This window comes from Xiphias gladius, chromosome 10 (assembly GCF_016859285.1).
Source record: "Xiphias gladius isolate SHS-SW01 ecotype Sanya breed wild chromosome 10, ASM1685928v1, whole genome shotgun sequence".
NCBI lineage: Eukaryota > Metazoa > Chordata > Actinopteri > Istiophoriformes > Xiphiidae > Xiphias > Xiphias gladius.
The window spans coordinates 11,290,915-11,310,013 of NC_053409.1; the positions used below are offsets into that span (position 1 = coordinate 11,290,915).

The 19,099-nt window shown below is 44.6% G+C and overlaps 1 protein-coding gene across 2 annotated transcripts in view; it reads right to left on the reverse strand.

Moving 5' to 3' along the window:
* LOC120795361 (formin-like) overlaps window positions 1-17,286 on the reverse strand; it is a 54,730-nt gene extending 37,444 nt beyond the window's left edge. The window contains exons 1-5 of one of the 2 annotated variants that reach the window (XM_040137238.1): window positions 17,218-17,286; window positions 15,348-17,001; window positions 6,861-7,027; window positions 1,974-2,094; window positions 155-216 (exon numbers count right to left, since the gene is read on the reverse strand). In XM_040137238.1, the coding sequence (XP_039993172.1) occupies window positions 155-216; window positions 1,974-2,094; window positions 6,861-7,027; window positions 15,348-17,001; window positions 17,218-17,244 (2,031 nt within the window). In that variant the 5' untranslated portion in view covers window positions 17,245-17,286. Of the gene's footprint in view, window positions 1-154; window positions 217-1,973; window positions 2,095-2,292; window positions 4,448-6,860; window positions 7,028-15,347; window positions 17,002-17,217 lie in introns of those variants that run through there. The other variant, XM_040137237.1, reaches the window with a different exon arrangement.
* Window positions 17,287-19,099: the final 1,813 nt, after the last annotated feature.

Below are 19,099 nucleotides of genomic sequence, written 5' to 3' on the forward strand. Positions count from 1 at the left end.
ACAAATCCCTTATGTTGATCTATTTCGGTTTAACATTGTATGTCATCTCTCACTTTCTTTAACCACTCTGCCCTCACAGGGATGTCTAGTCTAATTTTCTCCAGTGCACAATATGTTTTCAGTCAGTCTTTGCTTAGGTCATATGACAACTTACATGCATCCTCTCCAGATCCTCCTTGCACTCTCTCTTCAATTGCAAGAGGGCAGCCTGGTGCTCTGAAAGAAGGCAGAACAAGGACAGTGGCATGGGAACACATACTCATTCTGATGGCAGTTTTGAATAATTACACTCACACTGTGTGAGTGAGTGTGTACTTAATTCAAATATCACAGCGCATTGCCCGTGTTTTTGATTTATGGATTGAGAGAAAGGGGTTAGAGTTATGTTTTTCTTGAAGCACTGCCTGAAATATTTGCGGATCTGTAAGACAAAGGACATAACTACATGTACTGCTGTTCTTCGTGGTTAAATTCTACAGAAGGGTGGGTCACTATATTTACCACTTAACCAACCAGTTTAAAATTATACTGCTGGTTGAAGTAAAAGCCAAAACAAAACATTTTGTCAAGTCACGACACAAACACAAAAAGGCTTGTCTGTTGGTACTGATAAGATCAAGGCAAAGAAGTAAAAATGCCCCCAAATTATTCAACCTCATGTCTGTTACAGTAGTACAGGCAACAATAGATACCACAATACCACTTATTCTATTTATGGAGGCTAACTTTGTCAGCTCAAAATATTTTGATCTTCAGGATATTTTCACCTCACAGTTTGTGATGAGCTACCAAAAAGACTACACCCATAAACAAGTGACATAATATACACCAGCATGTTGTTGACTCCATAAACATGTTCTTCAACTGGTTTCAGTTTATTTGAGGATTAGCTCTCATTTGCGTCCCTTTTTCTAAAGTTGTGAGTCTTTATTTCCACTTACATTTGAGACTAAAATCAAGAACACACAAGGAAGATGATCCCGTTTGCTCGACCACTGACAATCTTTAGATCCCCCAATTACTTGTTATGAGTAACACTATACTGTGGTAATGATTAATCCAAGTCATTGATTAGCATCAGCTAATAAGGTAGGCTTGATACTATGAAGCCTAAACAAATTGTTCTAAATAAACATTTACACAATGTCATTAGCACTACGATATAAAGGTCTTTAAATAAATATATATTTGAAAGATATGTATATGATATTGGTGCATCTATGCGGCTCACAGTTTGGACTTTGGCTCTGTATCTCAAATTCCACACACTATTTTTTTTTTTTTTTAGACAAGAGCAAAGGCCGATTCCTTGAGTGCAAATCACCAGAATAATCCACAGTTGCTAATCTGTTCTCATGGGATGAAGCTATACCACAGAGAACATCCAACAGCTGTTGCAACATAGATTCACTGTACCAAGAACATGAATGGAAAGCTTTTTACTTTGTAATTCAATCGGTCCGTAGACAGCCATGTGTGCTTTTGACCTTATTTGTGTGTCATTACACCTTTAGAGTACAAGATGGGCCCCACATGGCATGGGACCTAGAGTATACTTGATTCCATTAAAGGTTTTTTACCACACTAACACACACACTAACACACACACGCACACACACACGCACGAACACACACACACACACACGAACACACACACACACACACGAACACACACACACACACACACACACACACACACACAAAAGCTAACCAGTGGTGCCACGAAACAGCAGGCACACAATCAGCAGCATTACGGTACGGTTTTGGTGTTAAGACTCAATCAAGGACAAATACCCCATACAAGGGATCCATTCAAAAGATTCTAAGATATCTGCAGTGGCCATTATCCACAGAGCCAATCAGTGTGAGGTGTGTCAATGTGGGCTTGACTGGCATGATCCAATGCCCGCATTCGTAGTCTTAGATGTAAATACAGGCAACAGTATCTAAAACAACACGCCTGAGCTTCTTACCTGCCTCGGTGTACTTGAGCCCCACCTTTTCCTCCTCATCTTTAGGTTTTGGGGGGGGCCACACGGCCTGCAGCCGCCCTGGAGTCCGGTCTTCACTATCTGCAGGGGACGTGACCTCTGTCTGTGGGAAGAACACACATGCATCAATATCGGTATATATGTGGGTAACACAATGACACTAATGTTCTGATTTAAGAGTGCCAGTTTATATAAAAATACATTGTTGTTCTCATGTCGTTGTACTAAATACAAGGCACTTGCCCAACTGAACTTTCCAAAAAGATATGTTTTAAAATGATTTAGGGGAGTCATTACATACATTAGCTTCTGTGGGACTTTTGACTTCCTTCCCAGGAGATTTGGAGGATCTCTCAAAAATCAACCTCAGATTTTCCTTGTCGTTCTTGATTTTCTTTTTCACTGACTCCAGATCCACATCTTCTGTTTTATCCTTTTTGACAGTTTTGGGACCAAAGATGCTCCTGAAGGTTTCATAGGCCAGATCTGAGGTTTTCTTTTTTTCAAGTGTGGATGTAGGACTGACTGGGCCTTCAGTTTTATCTCCCGCAACCCCCTCTCCATTCTCAGACTCTTTCTCCCCATGTTTATAATCGGCATCCTGGCCATCATTTGACTGTTTGGTCTTATGTTGGCTGTGTGGCTTCAGCAGATGACTGAGCTGTCCCATTACCGTGCTTTTAGTATCTGCAGCAGGTTTAGGCTCTGAATGTTTTTTAGGGGGAGAGGCTGTCCTCTGCTCAGGGAAGAGCTTGGCTTTGTTTACCGTCTTCTTCAGGCTGAGCAAGGCCAGGTCTGCATCCTTCTCCGTCTGCTTGATCTCTGACACCGTCTCCCTGTCTTCACCCACCGCTCCTTTCTTCAGCACCCTCAACCCACTGAAGAGGGCCGGCATCTGAAAGGAAGGAGGCAAAGAGAGTGCCTTGCCCCTAGATGGGGATGAGGTGGAGGAAGTAGAGGAGGGTGCAAGAGATGATACTGCAGGTGGTGTATTCGTTTCAGGTGTCTTTGGATCAGTTGTGCACTGTGAAGAAGGACTGGCACTTGGCTGAATGTCAACCAGGGGCTCCTCAGGTGCAGATGATGGTGAAATGGGTTTCTTAAACCCTGAATTTGTAATACCAGCAGTGTCTGTCTGCTCCTCTGGACTAGATGATGATTGGACTGACACTTCAGGATTTTTAGGGCTGGAGGGAACAAAGGAGGACACCTGACTGGAGTGAGGTTCTTCAGTCCCGTCCTCAGCCTCAGCCCTTTGCTCATGTGTCTCCTCCTTTTTTGTACTATCTAAATTCTCCGTTTGCTTTGATGCAGAGTCCGTGGCAGCATTATGACCTGAAGCCTCCAAAGCAAGATGTCCAGAAATGATGGAGGGAACAGATTGAGAACAATCTATGCGAGCATACTCATCTTCTGTTTCCACATTTTTGCTACTATTCTCTTCTTCATTCGATGCGTCGTCATCCGCACACACTGTGGTGGTGCTCTCCGTGGCAGGGCAGACATCTGTGTGTTTGGAAACTGAAGAGATGAGAGATGTCCTAAGGCTAGTTCTGTTAATGAACCTGTCTGAATACAGAATAGCTTCTATGGGGGATCTCCCCTTAAATTTGTGTGTTCTAAAAATCGGCACTTCGTACTCTGTCTCTGCCTCTGTGGAATGTTGTATCTCATCTCCTTCACCATGGTCCACTGCATAATTCTCCTCCTCAGGTAGGATGGGCTCCCTGATCTTGGCAAGCTTCTCTGACAGACTGGTGCTGCTGTGGGAGGCCTCCTCGTCCTCATTTTCTGTGTCACTATACGTTTCCACCTTGGTGACCTGGACCAGATCTGGGTCAACTGAGGCTCCAGCTGTTCCTCTAACTTGTTCACCAGAGTCCTTGCAAGTTTCCAGTGATTCCACCCACTGCCCCGTATCACAGGAAGCAGTCACATTATCCCTCCCTTTTAGCTTGTTCTCGCTGTTAGCTTGACAATCTTCAGGAAGAGGATTCTCACCATCTGACAGATCCTTGAAAGATATCAGCACAGCTGACTCCAAGTCTGAGGAGGCAGATCTATCCTGGGTGAAGAAACTGCTGCAGACATTCAGTAAGGAACTAGCAGGCTGCTTTCCCTGTTCCACTGAGTTATTACTTACACTGTCCATTTTTGCTCAAAGTGTCACACAAACTGAGCGTAAAGAGAGGCAAACCAAAACAGGACGCAGGCCTAGCAAAGTGTCCATTGAAAATGTCACAAAAGGTTCATCTCCCCATCTCCAGTTATCCAAGCTGCTCCTATTGCACCTCTACCGTTGGCTGGGAACAAAAAGCCTTTGTATGGACAAATCTCCCCAGCTCCTCTTACCTTCTTTACGTGGGTGCCAATTGTATCAAAACTATCCTGTAATCTTGTTAAGTGACACACAATCCGGTTGCATATAGTAGACTTTCATTCTGTCACATTAAGACTACTGACTGTATGTTGACAGTAGTACAGTCCAGTCTCCTCTGTGTGAGTCCCATTCCCATGACGCTGCAAGCGTAGTCAAGCTGCTCAGTGGCTGGAAGCACGTCCTGCTGTAATCTTCCTGGGAGAGCAGGAGAACAGAGTTAACTTGCCTTTCACAAAAGCATTTCCAAATGTTTCGACAAGCTGAGCGCTATTATCCATAAAGTTGTGGTTAAGCCTTCTCTATTTGGACTCCATTTCTGAACTGTTCTTCTAGGAATGAGTCTGTCTTCCTTAGCACGTCTGTCTCAGTTTACAGGAAAGCCCTGTGTGCTGTTGTGTGAGAAAAAAAAAAAAAAAAAAAAACTCTCAGGTTGGAAAAAAAAAAAAAAAAAGTGTCTCACTGGTCTACCCAGTCTGGGAACGCCTCCCTTCAGGTCCCTCCCTTCCTGGGAGGGGACCTGCAGAGCCCGGCACCACAGGTGTCTGATTACCTCTGCTCACTTCCTTAAAATGGCTGCCGAGGTAACAGAGTAAACAAAGAGGAGAAGTGAGTCTGTGGTCAGGTGGAGAGCTGCAGTGGTCCAGTAAACCAGCATTGCATCATTAAGCGATGAGCTAATGCAATACAGGGCTCCAGAGGTGGTGGTTAGGCAGCCTGGCTGACAGGCTAACTGGCTAACATGTGATTAGCAGCTCATAACCTTAAAAAAAAAAGACATTTTGAATCACTTACCTTAAGTGTGAATGTCAACATTCTCTATATATTGAGCGGTGACAGTTTTGATTCAACCTGCAAGTTCAGTTTTGAGGACACGGTTTCTAAGGAGGTTTAAAAGGTTTACAAGCTAACAACAGGCAATACAATCTACGTGGGAAAGGGGAATACCTAAATAGTTCTTATGAGAAAATCGAAAAGCAGGTAAAAATAAGTTCTGTGATGTTTCCAATATCTTTTTAGCCACTCTTTGATTTGTCAAGCTCTATCCTTCGATTGATTTTTGTATAAACGTAAGTAAAATGGTTTGCATTCTTCAAACTGTGGTTGCCCTTAGCAACCAAAGGTCACCCTTGTTGCATGCACTCCTTCAGACTGCCTCACTGAACACTCTCAGCGGGAGCCAACAAAGAACACATTTATGAAAGAACCCTGTTTTATATCGTGTTTTAGAGTTGTTGTTTTTTTGTCCAGTCTTATGACAACCCAAATTAAACAAGAAATATGTGACAAATGGACATTTTTCGAGACTGGAAATGGAAGAACAAATGAACCCAGCAAAAGGACTGCATGAATAATGGGAACATTATTGTTGTTCCCGTTAAACGCAGATCCGGAGGCTGATGGGATAATACAGAACCGAGGGAGGAGGGAAGAATGATTTCATTGGGCCTGGCAGGCCACTGACTGGGAGACAGGAAATTTGGTTAACTTCGCTTCAGTCCACTGGTGAGAAAGCTACTCATACTAAAAATGTCCAAAAGCATGAGATGGGACATAGTTGACATTTGCCAAGGTTCTAATGTAGCAGAGTCGTTTCTGAAAGAAAAAAAAGTGTTTTTCTAATGACATGGAAAATGGATGACATTGACAAAGAAGCCATGCCACAGCCAAGTATGTGAGATGGCTGTCACTTTCATAACAATGTAGAGGGCCTATTTCTGTACAGCATGGCCTTTGTAATGGTATGTCAAATGATTATGCACACAGTTAGGCCACTTGTTGTGTCTTGGGAAAACAATGCATGGCATTGCACTGATACACTACCCGCCTAAAACCACACCCAGGTAATCTGCCTAATCTGCCAAAGTAATGAATGCCTTTGCCAGACAGCATAATGGAAACTGGACAGATTTACATAGATGGAAACACTTTTTCTATCAGATGATTTACAAGGGCAGATTGGTAGTTCTTTAATCTTACTACTTATTGGCATAATTAAATCCCACAAACACATGGAAACAAACAATGCATTGTTTTCTGCGGGACCTTTGGAAGGCCTGCATACAGTACAGTAGGATTACACAAGCCACATGCTCTGTGGCAAACATATCGTGTGTCGCAATTTCAGCCCAATAACAGGGAAATCACACCAATTACTCTCTATGGCCTAAACCATCGCAAATAAGGTTACAAAATGTTCAAGAAGGGCTGTAGGAGAGGTAATATTTTTCTTTGTTTGCTCTGAACAAGAGAGGAATGATCTTTTGGCTTAGGACCCCAGTCTACAGATTAGAATCTATGACCTGTTAATCCATCTCTAAGAATTCATGATCAGGTGGTTGAATACCCGAGTGGAGAGAAATCCCCCATGAGTCCCATGAGGGGGAGAAAAGAAAAGACTGCCATGGTACACTGCTCTGGGTGGGAAAATACGCATTACAGCTAATTTTGATCTTTAAGAGTTTGTGCTGCTCATGTTTGAGGGCCCTCACCGTGCACTCCAGTTTGGGATAGTAGGGTGTGTCCCCGATGATGTCATCCTCGGGTGGTGTGATGCGTAGGAAGTCCAGGTGATCAGGGCGTGGAACACGGGAAAGCGGCTCCTGAGGGTCATCGCCATCTAGCATCCAAATATCATCCTGACGCAAGAGAGAATCCTCTACAGACACACGCAAACAAACACACACGACCACAGGGTAATTAACGCTCTATGTTTTGCAAGGAATCATAATATGGAAAACACAACAGCGCAACAGGTGTGATCAGGTGTGACAAAGCTAAATAAGCAACACAGACTGAGGCGAATTATTTTCCTGTGTAACCTGCATGGGTTACAAAAGTGGAACGAGGTAGAACGCAGGCATCAGAATCTATTAGCATCAAACAGGCAGCAAGAGAGAGACCCCTGTTTAGCTGCAGGCTCGACGGCACACAGCTATTTTTATCTGCACTTAGCCGGCCCTGTTCCAATCGTCAGCACCAAAAGGAAGCAACACTGATCCAATAAGGGAAAATGGTTGGAGAGCACTGGTCTAAAAAACAAATACCACTGTATAATATAGATTTGCAATTCGAGACATTTTCGCTGCAACAGAGCAGTAAAATAAAGTTAATTGCAAGTGGGGGTGAGTGATTTGTGTGAGCCTGTGTCAGTCACTCAAAGGCCCTGAAGGAGTGGAAATACAATACTTCACCTTAATTTAGATTTGGAGAGACTGCCCTCTCGCATACACTGCGCAATTTAATGCCACAGGTAAACTTCACCCTAAAACAAGGCTAAAACTGGATAAAATTAAAATTCCAATAGGAGCCGCCCCCCACTGTGCTGCTTTTGCCGCAGTGTAATGGGGGAGTTTGGATTCATTCTGTGCATTTCTGAGCACCTGGCCCTTTAATATTTACTGCTCGCTGACACAATGCAGACACAACCTGAGCCTACACAGCCTTCCTCATGTTATGGCCTGAACAAATCACATGGCATTAACTTCAGGAACCAGGGTATTGCTGCGAGTTCCAACACAGAAGCAGAAACGCTATTTCAGCAACTTCTCATGTGAACAGAAACATGATATGTCACGCCCTGATGCATGCATTCACTGTCTCACGAGAGTCTGTCATGCAAGAGAAACGGAAGAAAAGTACAAGTTAGGAGATATGGGGCAGGCAAAGTGAGGTGAAAGAAAAAGAAGGTGGCGAATAGAACACGCTGAGGGGTGGGGGGATGACCTCAATTTCCTCCAGCTGTAAGACAACACCTTGACCTGTTAGGGCAGAATTATGAGCTGAAAACTGAGAAATGCACATCACTTCCTCTTCAATGAGATGCTAAAATATCCCATAACCTCAGTACGTAATGAATGTCCTTGAACAGGGCATGTGGTATTAATGTATTGCAGCCCAGCAGCCACATCTAAGGACTTGGAAGTCCTCCTGAATAGATCTCCAGAATCTGAGTCTCAGCCAAATCCTTTAATTTCAGTTATGAGAGGCCACACACACACACACACACACACACACACACACACACACACACACACACACACACACACACACACACACACACACACACACACACACACACACACACAACCAACTGGGGGGGCTTCACTGAAAAATGGAAGCATTGAAATTCAGCTTCTGTATTCCACCACATCAGTCATTATGAGACAGCAGCAATGCCTGCAGTCCCTCCAGTTAGGAAAAAGTAGGATTAGATTAAAAACTTTTCATTATGATAATGCTGCACTGCATGGCCCCGCAGTGGGAACTGCTGACTGTAGGCTGGGACACTTCCAAGTGCAGAGTTAAGTCCAGTCTGTGCCAAGGAAAGAAACTACTGATCAGAAACAGCTCTCTCCGCAATTCCTGGTTCATTTGTATGTGTAATATCCACCTGCACCAAACTATTAAATATATGAAACAGGCAAAAAGTGAACACCTATCAATATGTTTGCTATGTTGCTTCATGCCTCCAAAAACATAACGGTTAAACAGTCTCGAGCGCTTGCTTGTGCATATGTTCCTACGCTTCCCCTGATTGACAGCCAACCAGTCACTAAATTAAATATGTATAAGGCGGCCCACACTGCCACCATCTGGGCAGGCAGAGGAAAAGGCACGTCTTCCTCCTTGTAGTCAAACGCACTGCAGTGAGGTCCTGATGCCACAGCTGTACGATAGAAATAACATATACTGAAGTAATGCCCTGCTAACTGGATCAAGACAACGTCAGTGCACCAAATATTGTCTGCATCTACACAGAGTCAGTGTTGGCAAAGTCAGTGTGTTTAATAGAGACTTAAGTCTTTCAGAAATCTACAGTAAATACAGGCGTTTTCTTAATGCAAACCTGCAAGTGTTGACTGACAGGGCATTCATTTGACGGTGAAAATCACAGTGTTGTGAGTGAGCAGCTGTCAGGCAGCGTGGCCGCTTCGGTGGTAATACAAGCATTAGCACATTAACGATAAAGTGTCTGTCTGGTACGGCTCAGAGGCCATCTAAAGTCAGTGGTGATGGATTAATGCACCTTTCACTCCGTCAGCTAGTCATCACTCATCCACTGGTCAGAGAAAAAGCTTTGTTCAGGCTGTATAGAACACTCTGAAGCAGACACGAAACCACTGAGACCAAAGTTGGCCTTCATTACCCTATAGGCAGTGACAAGCAGCAATTACCTGCAGGCCAGGCCAGGTCAAAATATCTACTGAACCTTTATAAATAAAGAGCTTTGACAAATGAACACTACTTTACCTCCTCCCACAGCACTCTCTCTCATTCTTGTTAAAGACACTCAAACAGCTTTGCGCAGTGTGTCTAGTGCCCTACTTTATGCACTAAAAATCTATAACCTCATCATTCAAAGTAAAAGAACTGGGCCATGTAGCATGCTGAGTGCATCTGGCAGCCTCCACCCCCCTCCATCACTTTTAACCAGGAAGGAGGATCATAGACTTTTATATAAATAATGAAAAATGCAGGATTTAGAAATCACTTCTGCGCCTGTCACGGCCGTTTTTCCACACTGGCTTGTTGGCTGTGCATAGCTGTCAGGCTGGCTGACTGACTGACTGCTCTGGCTGTCAGTGCTGACGTCCATGTAAAGACAGCTACAAGTGGAAAGGCAGGGAAGAGTGCCGTGGTGCCCTGAGGGCCAGAGCAGAGACGTAGCACGACATGCTGCTCACAGAGTCATCATCACTCATTTGAAATGCAGATCCGGAGGCTGATGGGATAATACAGAACAGAGGGAGGAGGGAAGAATGATTTCATTGGGCCTGGCAGGCCACTGACTGGGAGACAGGAAATTTGGTTAACTTCGCTTCAGTCTACTGGTGAGAAAGCTACTCATACTGAAAATGTCCAAAAGCATGAGATGGGACATAGCTGACATTTGCCAAGGTTCTAATGTAGCAGAGTCGTTTCTGAAAGAAAAAAAAAAGTTACGTTATATGAGAAAGACCTTTGTATGTAGAATGCAGCTAAGAGAAACAGTGTGAGACAGACTGAGATAGAGGCTCTCTTAGCCTGTTTTGGCAGAATGCACTTCATTATCTGAATAGAGCCGGCCCTTGTCCTCATTGGGTGGAACAATGATGCATGGCACTGCACTTTGTGTTGAATGCGGGCTAGGAGGGAGAGCAGGGCGATGCACTCTTGCTCTGCACTGATCAGTTTCATATGACCTTGCTGGAACGTATTGGGTGATCTCATTATGGTATTGCCTGCCATATGCCAGACAAGAAAATAAGTAAGGACTTAAAGATGGGCGGGGTAAGGGGAGAGCGAGTGGTGACAAATCAGACCCGAGTAACAACCGTGGTATCTGTGTGAGCAGTTGTCTAGGTAATTTACTCTGTAGTATTCTAAATAAAAGAATACTAGATTTCCTTGACAAACACTCCATCTTGAGTCAAAATCAAATTGGCTTCCTCCCAAAATATCAAACCGCCGACCTTGTATATACCAGCCATGTACACCAAACAAAAAATGTGAAGATATTCGCATATTATTATTGATTTCAAAAAAGCTTTTGACTCCATGTGGCATGGAGGACTCTATTACAGACTTCTACAATGTGGTATAGGGGGCAAAATATATGACCCGATTAAAATCAATGTATTTGGAAAACAGATGTTGCTGTTAAAATGGGAGACAAAAACTGAATTCTTGACCCAGAGAAGAGCTGTTCGTCTAGGTTGCAATTTAAGTCTGACATTATTTAATGTGTATATAACTGAACTTGCTGTTCAGTTGGATCAATGTGCTGCTATTATATCTCCTACTTAACAAGGATAACAGCAACAGCTGGACATAGTAGAAAAACACTGTCAGAACTGGGCCCTGGCAGTAAATATGGAGAAAGCTAATGTCATGATTTTTCAAAAATGCCCCGGATGTCAGGAGAACAAATGCCAGTTCACCATACCTACCTACCTTGGTATAACCGTAACAGGATCAGGAAGTTTCAACGTGACAGTGAATGCACTAGAGGATCCTCGAAGAGTTCTAAATGCAATTAAGAGAAAAATGTATAACTTCCAAATTCCAATTTAAGTCTGGCTTGTTATCCTGCCCATTGTTCTGTATGGTAGTGAAGTTTTAGGTCCATAGCTACACCCAACAGAGTCTCGACATGCAGAATCCTGCAGATACATTTTACATGTACAAAGAAAAACACCAACAAATGCCTGTTGAGCAGAATTATGCAGACACCCACTGTAATTAACATTCAAAAGTGGGCACTCACATTTTTTTTTAAGCACCGTAAATCCAGACCCGTAGCCACCCTCCACTCCAAAGCCCTCAAAACCAAAGACCTGAGCCCAGAAAAGAGTCCCCTATGTCAGTTGGTGCTGAGACTAACTGCCCCTTCTCAAACACACCCTGACCAGTCTTACAACAACGCTGCTTTCCAAACACCAATCAGAGTAAACCAAATTATAACACAATGTAAAGAAACCTATTTGAAAACACTGGAAAGTAGAAACAACTAGTCAAAGTAGACCAGAATGAGAATGTCCTTAAACAGAGATTATGAATTGGTAGAATGTGTCTGTCAGAGATAGAAAACAGAGGCAGATCCTGACCAAGTACAGGCTCAGTGACCACAAACTGGCAATCGAACAGGGAACACACAAGAAAATCATGGCAACCGAAAGAAAACGTGGTCACTGCTTGACAGCTGGTGTTGAGACAGAGATGAACTTCCTCCTAAAATGTAAATCATTCAATGACATAAGCAACATTTACTTGAACAATTTAAATTCTGTCATCCCAAATTTCAATGAGCTAAATGACATCTCAAAATCAAACATACTCCTTGGAGAAGGAGAAAGGGCAGATCTTGCTGCCCAATGTGTATCAACATGCCACAGCCCAAGGGACAGTGAATGACCTAGACACACACACAGACACACACGGGCATATAATACACTGTAAATCTAAAATTAGTATATACATGTTTAAAACTTTTATGCCAAGAAAGCATCTTTGAACCCAATTGAATCGAGAGAGACACTATCAGTACTTTTTTAAGGCAGCTATAATCAATATTTTTATCATAACTAACAAATGACTATATGAAATGTGACAGGGTTCACTTGCAGTGAGACAAGCGTACAGATTGCTATCACCCAAGGCGGCGGTTCCTCTCAGCTTTACAGAGCTTTACAGCATCTTTTAACTCATTGCTTTGATTTTCTGGCCTGCAGTTTTACCGTTTTGGCTGTTGCTGCTCTCTTCACCGTTTTTCGAGAGCAAAACTCAAGGAACTCACCGTCTAAGAACTAGCTGCCCGGCACCACGCAGCAGACAGACAAAATTAGCGACTAGCTGTAGCCATTTCCACTCAAAAGGTGAAAATACGTCAGTGTTGTGTTCACAACTTGTTTGTATTGAAGGTTTAAAGTTTCTTGTGCAGCTTTAATATGGTGTTGGGGTTGACTGCATTTAGAGCATAAGACAACAAACAAAACAAATGCTAACATAAAGAGAAATTAATGAAAATACATTACACAGATATTTTGTTAACACACATAAAACCACCACATACACAGTATGTAGTAAATGCATAAAGTATTCTGTTACACAGACTAGCATGTAGTAGCATTAGCACATGAAGCAGAATTTGCTACTTTAGAATGACCATTGCCGTCTGCATAATCACACTCATTAATAAGCACTGAACTTCAATTACAGAGCACAGATAAAAGAACCCGGATGATAATTAGTTCGACATTTGCAAACCATGAAAGGCCGAGCTTCACACTGACCCACTTAGCCGTTTTGGCTGGACTCTCTGATGTTCATTTATCTGTGTTAACATCTGAAGTGTATTCAATTATCAAGCAACACAAGGGCGATCTAGTAAACAGCGAAGATGCAACAGAATTGACGGAGGGATTTGGTTTAAGATTAAAGGTTTAAACCTTCGCTCTGGCTGTGCAGCATGAAACATGCGGACGCATGACGCTGGCAACAATGTTAGCGTATCTTGCTCTTTCAGATGTGTTATAATATCACAAATCTGATGAAGATTTTGGATATTTGCCCGGGCCAATGCTCAGGAAATAATAAACAATGTTCATAATACAGTTGAAAGCAAATGTCGATTCTGACAGAACAGTAGCTTTAATAAAAAAAAAAAAAAGAGAGGTAAAAACAGTCTAATGCCAGACACTGGTGATTATGTGTGCATGCGTGGATATTAATGTCTGCTGAGTGTGTTGTATGTGTGTGCATGCAAAGGTGTATGACAACACACAGGGACAGTGTCATTTCAGTGGGAATCGATCCAAATTATCACCGCATGAGTACAGCTGGGTTATTCATTTCCCTATCCACTAGTCTATGATGTAACAATTCAAATACTCTGGAGCTTAGTCAAAAATGCAGCGTTGCTCTTAAAACAGGGATAAAACTGTCTACCCTGACATTAGAAAAGGTCCAACCATTATCCACAGTCTATCAGTAAATTACATAATCAATGCCCGGACATCTGTTTGCTGCTGCAGATTTAAGCAAAGATTGTATTACACTGACTGAAAGGGATGATTGACCAAGTTACAGAGGGAGCTAATGTAATAATAATAATAATAATAATAATAATAAGGCCTCGCAAAATCCAGTGGGCTTGTACAGTTTAGAGGGATTCTAATAAAGGTGTATAAACTTTAAACCAACACGGAGAGCTCTTCTACTGATCAAAGGGTAAGAGGACACAGAAAGGCCTGACCAAATGTGCTAAATAGAAGCTGGAAAGAGAAGAAAGACTGGCCAGTGGTCACTGATGAAAAGTCACACTGACACTCCTGAACTAAGCTTGTGACATTATTGTGGCTTTGCAAAGATTATGTATGTTGTGAGTTTTTAAATCCATTTATTCTGTCATTGCAAGCATGACATACAATAGGCCAGATTATAAAAAGAGGAAAAGAGTTCTGCAAATAAGGAACTTCTAATCCTTTTTTCTGTAACCCTTGTGCCCACTGGGTCCCTGATCCTTTGTCAGCTTCCTGTGAAAGGGGCTAGGATGTGGGTTTAGGGGAGGGACAGCAGATCCCTCAGAGTCCAAATTGACAATGCTTTAGCTAACACTGTGGTCACGAGAAGCCTGGTCAGGTCGAATTTTGTGTCAACTTTGAGCCTTTGATCTGGGACACTCCCCCTAATCTCTGCCTTCCCTGCGGCACTGAGAGAGTTAAAACGGATCCTCAGCGAAACTATTCTCAGGCCCTCCTTGCCCCTTGTGCAACTCTGCTGGGTAGTTTTTAATTTGTGGTCACATGTCAAGGCCAAGATGAGAACACAGCAGTTAAAAACTAACAGGACTAACATTTCGGAAAAACAAAGCCTATTTAGTGGTTTAGCGAATTTACTAGAGTGGCAAAGTAAAACTCCCTGTGCGAAAAATGTTTGTCAGTTACAATTGTATTGTCCAGTGTAATTGCTGGAACATTTCAACAACGAGGGCTGTGGATTTCACGCACACACATGCACGCACATGCGCACGCGCAAACACACACACACAAACACCTTGCCCTACCCTACACCTAAACCGACACACGCATCGCACGCGCAAACACACACACACAAACACCTTGCCCTAACCCTACCCTAAACCGAAATCTAACCTTAACCCTAAAATAAAATGAAACTGTGACCAGCCAAAATGTCCTCACTTTCCTGAAAAGTCCTTACTCTGTAAGGTACATTAGTGTCCTCTCAAAGATAGAAGTACAGGTACACACACACACACACACACACACACACACTTGAATCTCTCTCAAGGCGTCTTTTTCTTCTTTGAAATCCAGCATCAGCAGTGCCAGATGAAGGGCATATTGCGACAAACATTTCATGCTTCTGAGAAGATAAACGCACGGATGTCAGCATTAACATCAAGGCACGGAGGGAGTCTGAGCATGAATCAGTGTGTTCAAAGTACCGTAGTAGCAGTGTGATTTCTAATAGCTCACCTGTTGTTGTGAAGTTGCCGGAGGAATTCCACTTGGGGTTGCTCGGTCGCCTGCTAAGGCTCAGATCCAGACAGGTGACAGTCCGCTTGTTGCCGTTCTTGTCGATGACTTCAGTCAAGATTCTGGGCTCGTCCGTGTGACTGGAGTTGTCTCGATCTGGGTCTATGTCCTTATCTGATAGCAGCACAATGCGGTGGTTGAGCTGTGGGCTTGCCTGCTTAGAGGACATGGGGGACAGGACTGGGGACATGCTCTGTAGGCTGTTTGAGGGAGGGAAAGATGTGTTGAAGACCCCAGCGAGAGAAGGAGAAGAGGGGCTCTTTATGTGGGATTTGGCCGGGGGTGCAGGATTGGTAGTATTGGACAAGGGCAACCGTAGCCCCTCAGAGCGCTTGTTACCTGTCTTTTCTCTACTGACTCCCAGCAGGTGCTCTCTGTTTGGCCCTCTCCACTCAGCTGGCCCTTCCCTATCTGGGCTTGTATGGCCGACGTGCTGCACATTCCCCTCCACATCCTGGACTTTAGTCACCACCTTGACCCCTGTATTCCTCTGACTGATCTCGCCATACAGCTGCTGGGCGGACTTGACCGTTGGTGCATTTTCAGATAATGTCTCGACCGGAGAATCAAACCTTTTAATTGGGCGAAGGTTGCTCCCACTTTCCCGTCGGGTCAGTCCTTCTATCAGGCTACAAGAAGACGAGTCAAAACCCAGCTCACCGTCATACTCTGAGAAGTCATTACAGAAATACATGTCCGGGTCAAATGTCCGGTTGTCCTCCATGAAGTCCCAGCCCTCACGAGCGATCTGGAAGGGTTCCTCCATTGGCAGGATGGGATTACTGACCGCACTGACATAAGAGCCAGTGACCGGGCTGTCAGAGACGTGGACGGAGGCTGGGGCACCTGGGATGTGCTCCACTGCTGAGGCTGAAAATATGGACACACTTTCCTGAGCAGGACGTTTAGCAGATGAAGTTCCACTCGTAACTTTCTTTTTCATCTTACTGTGTAGGAAACCCTCAGCACTGTCAAGCGTTTTGCTTCCGAACTTTTTCAGCTTCTTGCTCTTGGATGCAGCTCTCTTATGCTCCGGGGACACGGAGAGAGAATGGTTGCTGCTGCCGCCGAGAGCCTGACCTCCAAGGTGAACTTCCTGACCCTCCGTGTAATCTTGGAGTTTCCCATCCTGGTTACCCATCCTGACTTTGTTAGCGCAATCCCTACACAGGGATAAGAGATCTGCCAGTAACTGGTGGTGCTCCGCCGCCAGCCAGCAGAGCTCCGCAACAGCTCCCTTTGTTGCCTGCTGGGAGTTGAGGACTTCGCCGGAGGAGTCGGAAGACTGGCCTCTTTGTTTGGACACTGCGAGATCCTCCTTTCCCCAGTCATGGGCATTACCGGCCCTTTCTGAATGAGGGGCGCGGCTCTTGTACTTGAAGCTTGGGGCCCGCCTCTCGGGGAAATACAGTCTGACGGTGCTTAGCTCACGGATGGGTGCGTACAGGAGCAGGACGGTGTGTGTGCCCTCCATGACGGGTGCCGTGTTAATCACTGAAGCACTCTGTGTAAGTGGTCGGTCCACAGACAGAGTGACTGGGCTCGGACTGCAGAGGAGGATTTCTGGCCATTCATCACCTGGCCTGTCCAGATGCTGTCAGGGAAAAAGGGGAAAAGTAGCACACAGCGATAAATCTGACTTTGCAGACACAGGATGGCCAATTCTCATGTTAGTCCTGCTCGGGACATTTCTTGACTCCTAATGCCAGACTTTTTGGTACACTCGTAAGAGGTCAAGCTTTGACTAAAATATGATCTGTAAATCTTCAACACAGATTAAAATTTCCCTCGCAGCTATGGCACTACGTACCATCTTGGTGCCAATGCAGAGCCTCATAGTTTTGAGGCATTAAACTACAAACTGCTCCTCTCACATCAGAGGGCCCTCCATATTTCACCGTCAAACACTTTTGTTAATTAACCCCCCCCCCCCCCAGAAAATCCGGACTAAAGCTGCCTCTACTTTCCACTTACCTTCCCGACCTTATCTCATCTTCATCCCCCTCTCCTGCGTTGTTACGTAAGTCGACGAGACCTCTCTACACCGCATTTCGTCAACATTTCACAAGCTGCCGCATAAAACCCTGCCAGTGTCACACGGGGCGACGGCACACGCAGAGCCCCATGCTCGACTGCCATCGGAGATGTTTACAAGCACAAAAAACAAAACAAAACACAGGCGCACATTTCACTTGTGCGCCGAGCGGTTCCCTCGGCGTTTCGCGACATCTCCCAGCTGTTTACATCCCAACACAGGCGACTGTAATCCGCTGGGTTACTGTCACCTTGCAACAACCACGCGTGCAACTGCCAGCGTTAAGATGGCAGCGCAATTACACTGGCCCGTCGGGCTCTCGGGTTACCGCTGCCCACCGCGACTGGAATCGAACCACATTTAGCTAAATGTATCATTCATTTAAATTGAATACATAAAAACTCCGCAGTAGCCTCGCGTCCGCTTCAGTTGGATGTTTTGTCTTGGAAAAAGAAGCCGAGGTTAGGTTAGAGACAATTGCACCTGCAGCAGGTAAAAGCGCAGCGGCAGCTCGTCAGGGATAAACACTTACTCACCCGGTTTAGTGGCACAGCAAATATTTCTTCACATCTCTGTGCCGCAGCCAGCCACCGCTCACCACTGCCTCGCCGGGCTCGGCCGCCGTGATCGACGGGCGGTTTGGTCCAATGGGCATGCTCAGCGCCGGCTCGCTGCCCCGCGATTGGCGGCGGATCACTTACCCACAGCCCCCGCGTTTCGGGCCAGCGCAGCTGCGGCTTGCAGGTAGGACGCGCGACGGGTCCGAGCCTGTGCGTCGGGCAGGGGAGGATGGAGGTCAGTCGGCGGCGAAGTCCCTCCCTCCTGCCGTAGCAACGCCCACGGCTTCGAGGGCTAAAGTGAGCGTCTTGTCCCGCACGCAGGCGGATAGGCGCATGTCAGGGTACGGGTACCTGCGCCACGAGGGCCAGAGGTGAAACCATTCCTTGCAAAGAAGAGACACCCAGCGGCCAACACGAGCACCGCCGCTGTTCTCTACTAACGCGCTCCCGCTCATAACAAGGTTCTCTGGAGTTACATAATAATCTCCACCAGGGCCCTAAAATTTTCAGTCCAGTTATAACGGTATTATAAGGGGCAGAGCTACTCAGAAATAAGTAAGACATTTTTGTTTCGTCAATAATACTTTGTAGAATTATTTGCATAATGTAGCGATTGCAGTGACTTAAAATCCTACCAAAAATATAAAAGAAGGAAAACAGAAAGGGGAAACGTATGCAGACATATATAAGCAAACATATACTCCAGTATCAATGGAATCCGGTTGAAAGTTAGGCTTGGAAGTAAGATGAACATTGAGGCGCTGGAGACCCTGCAGTAGGCTTCAGAAATGATTACCCTTGTTGATTTATTAGTGAACTCATAAGCTAAGAAATACCCGCTTGCTTTCACCAACTTCCAGATTCATACAGGCCTGTAGCGCTTCAAGGATAATCCGTTCATATATTAGTGATGAAATCCTATTAGCAATGAAACACAATTGGCAGTTCTCACAAACACTAAAATCCTCTTGATAAACTGTGACCCCATCATTTTGAAATATTACTGCTTTCTTTTTTTTTTTAACAGACTGCGGCAAATAAAATAAATGCGGAGCATTCAAAAGCAGGAGTAATGGAAGAATAAAAACAACTGACCG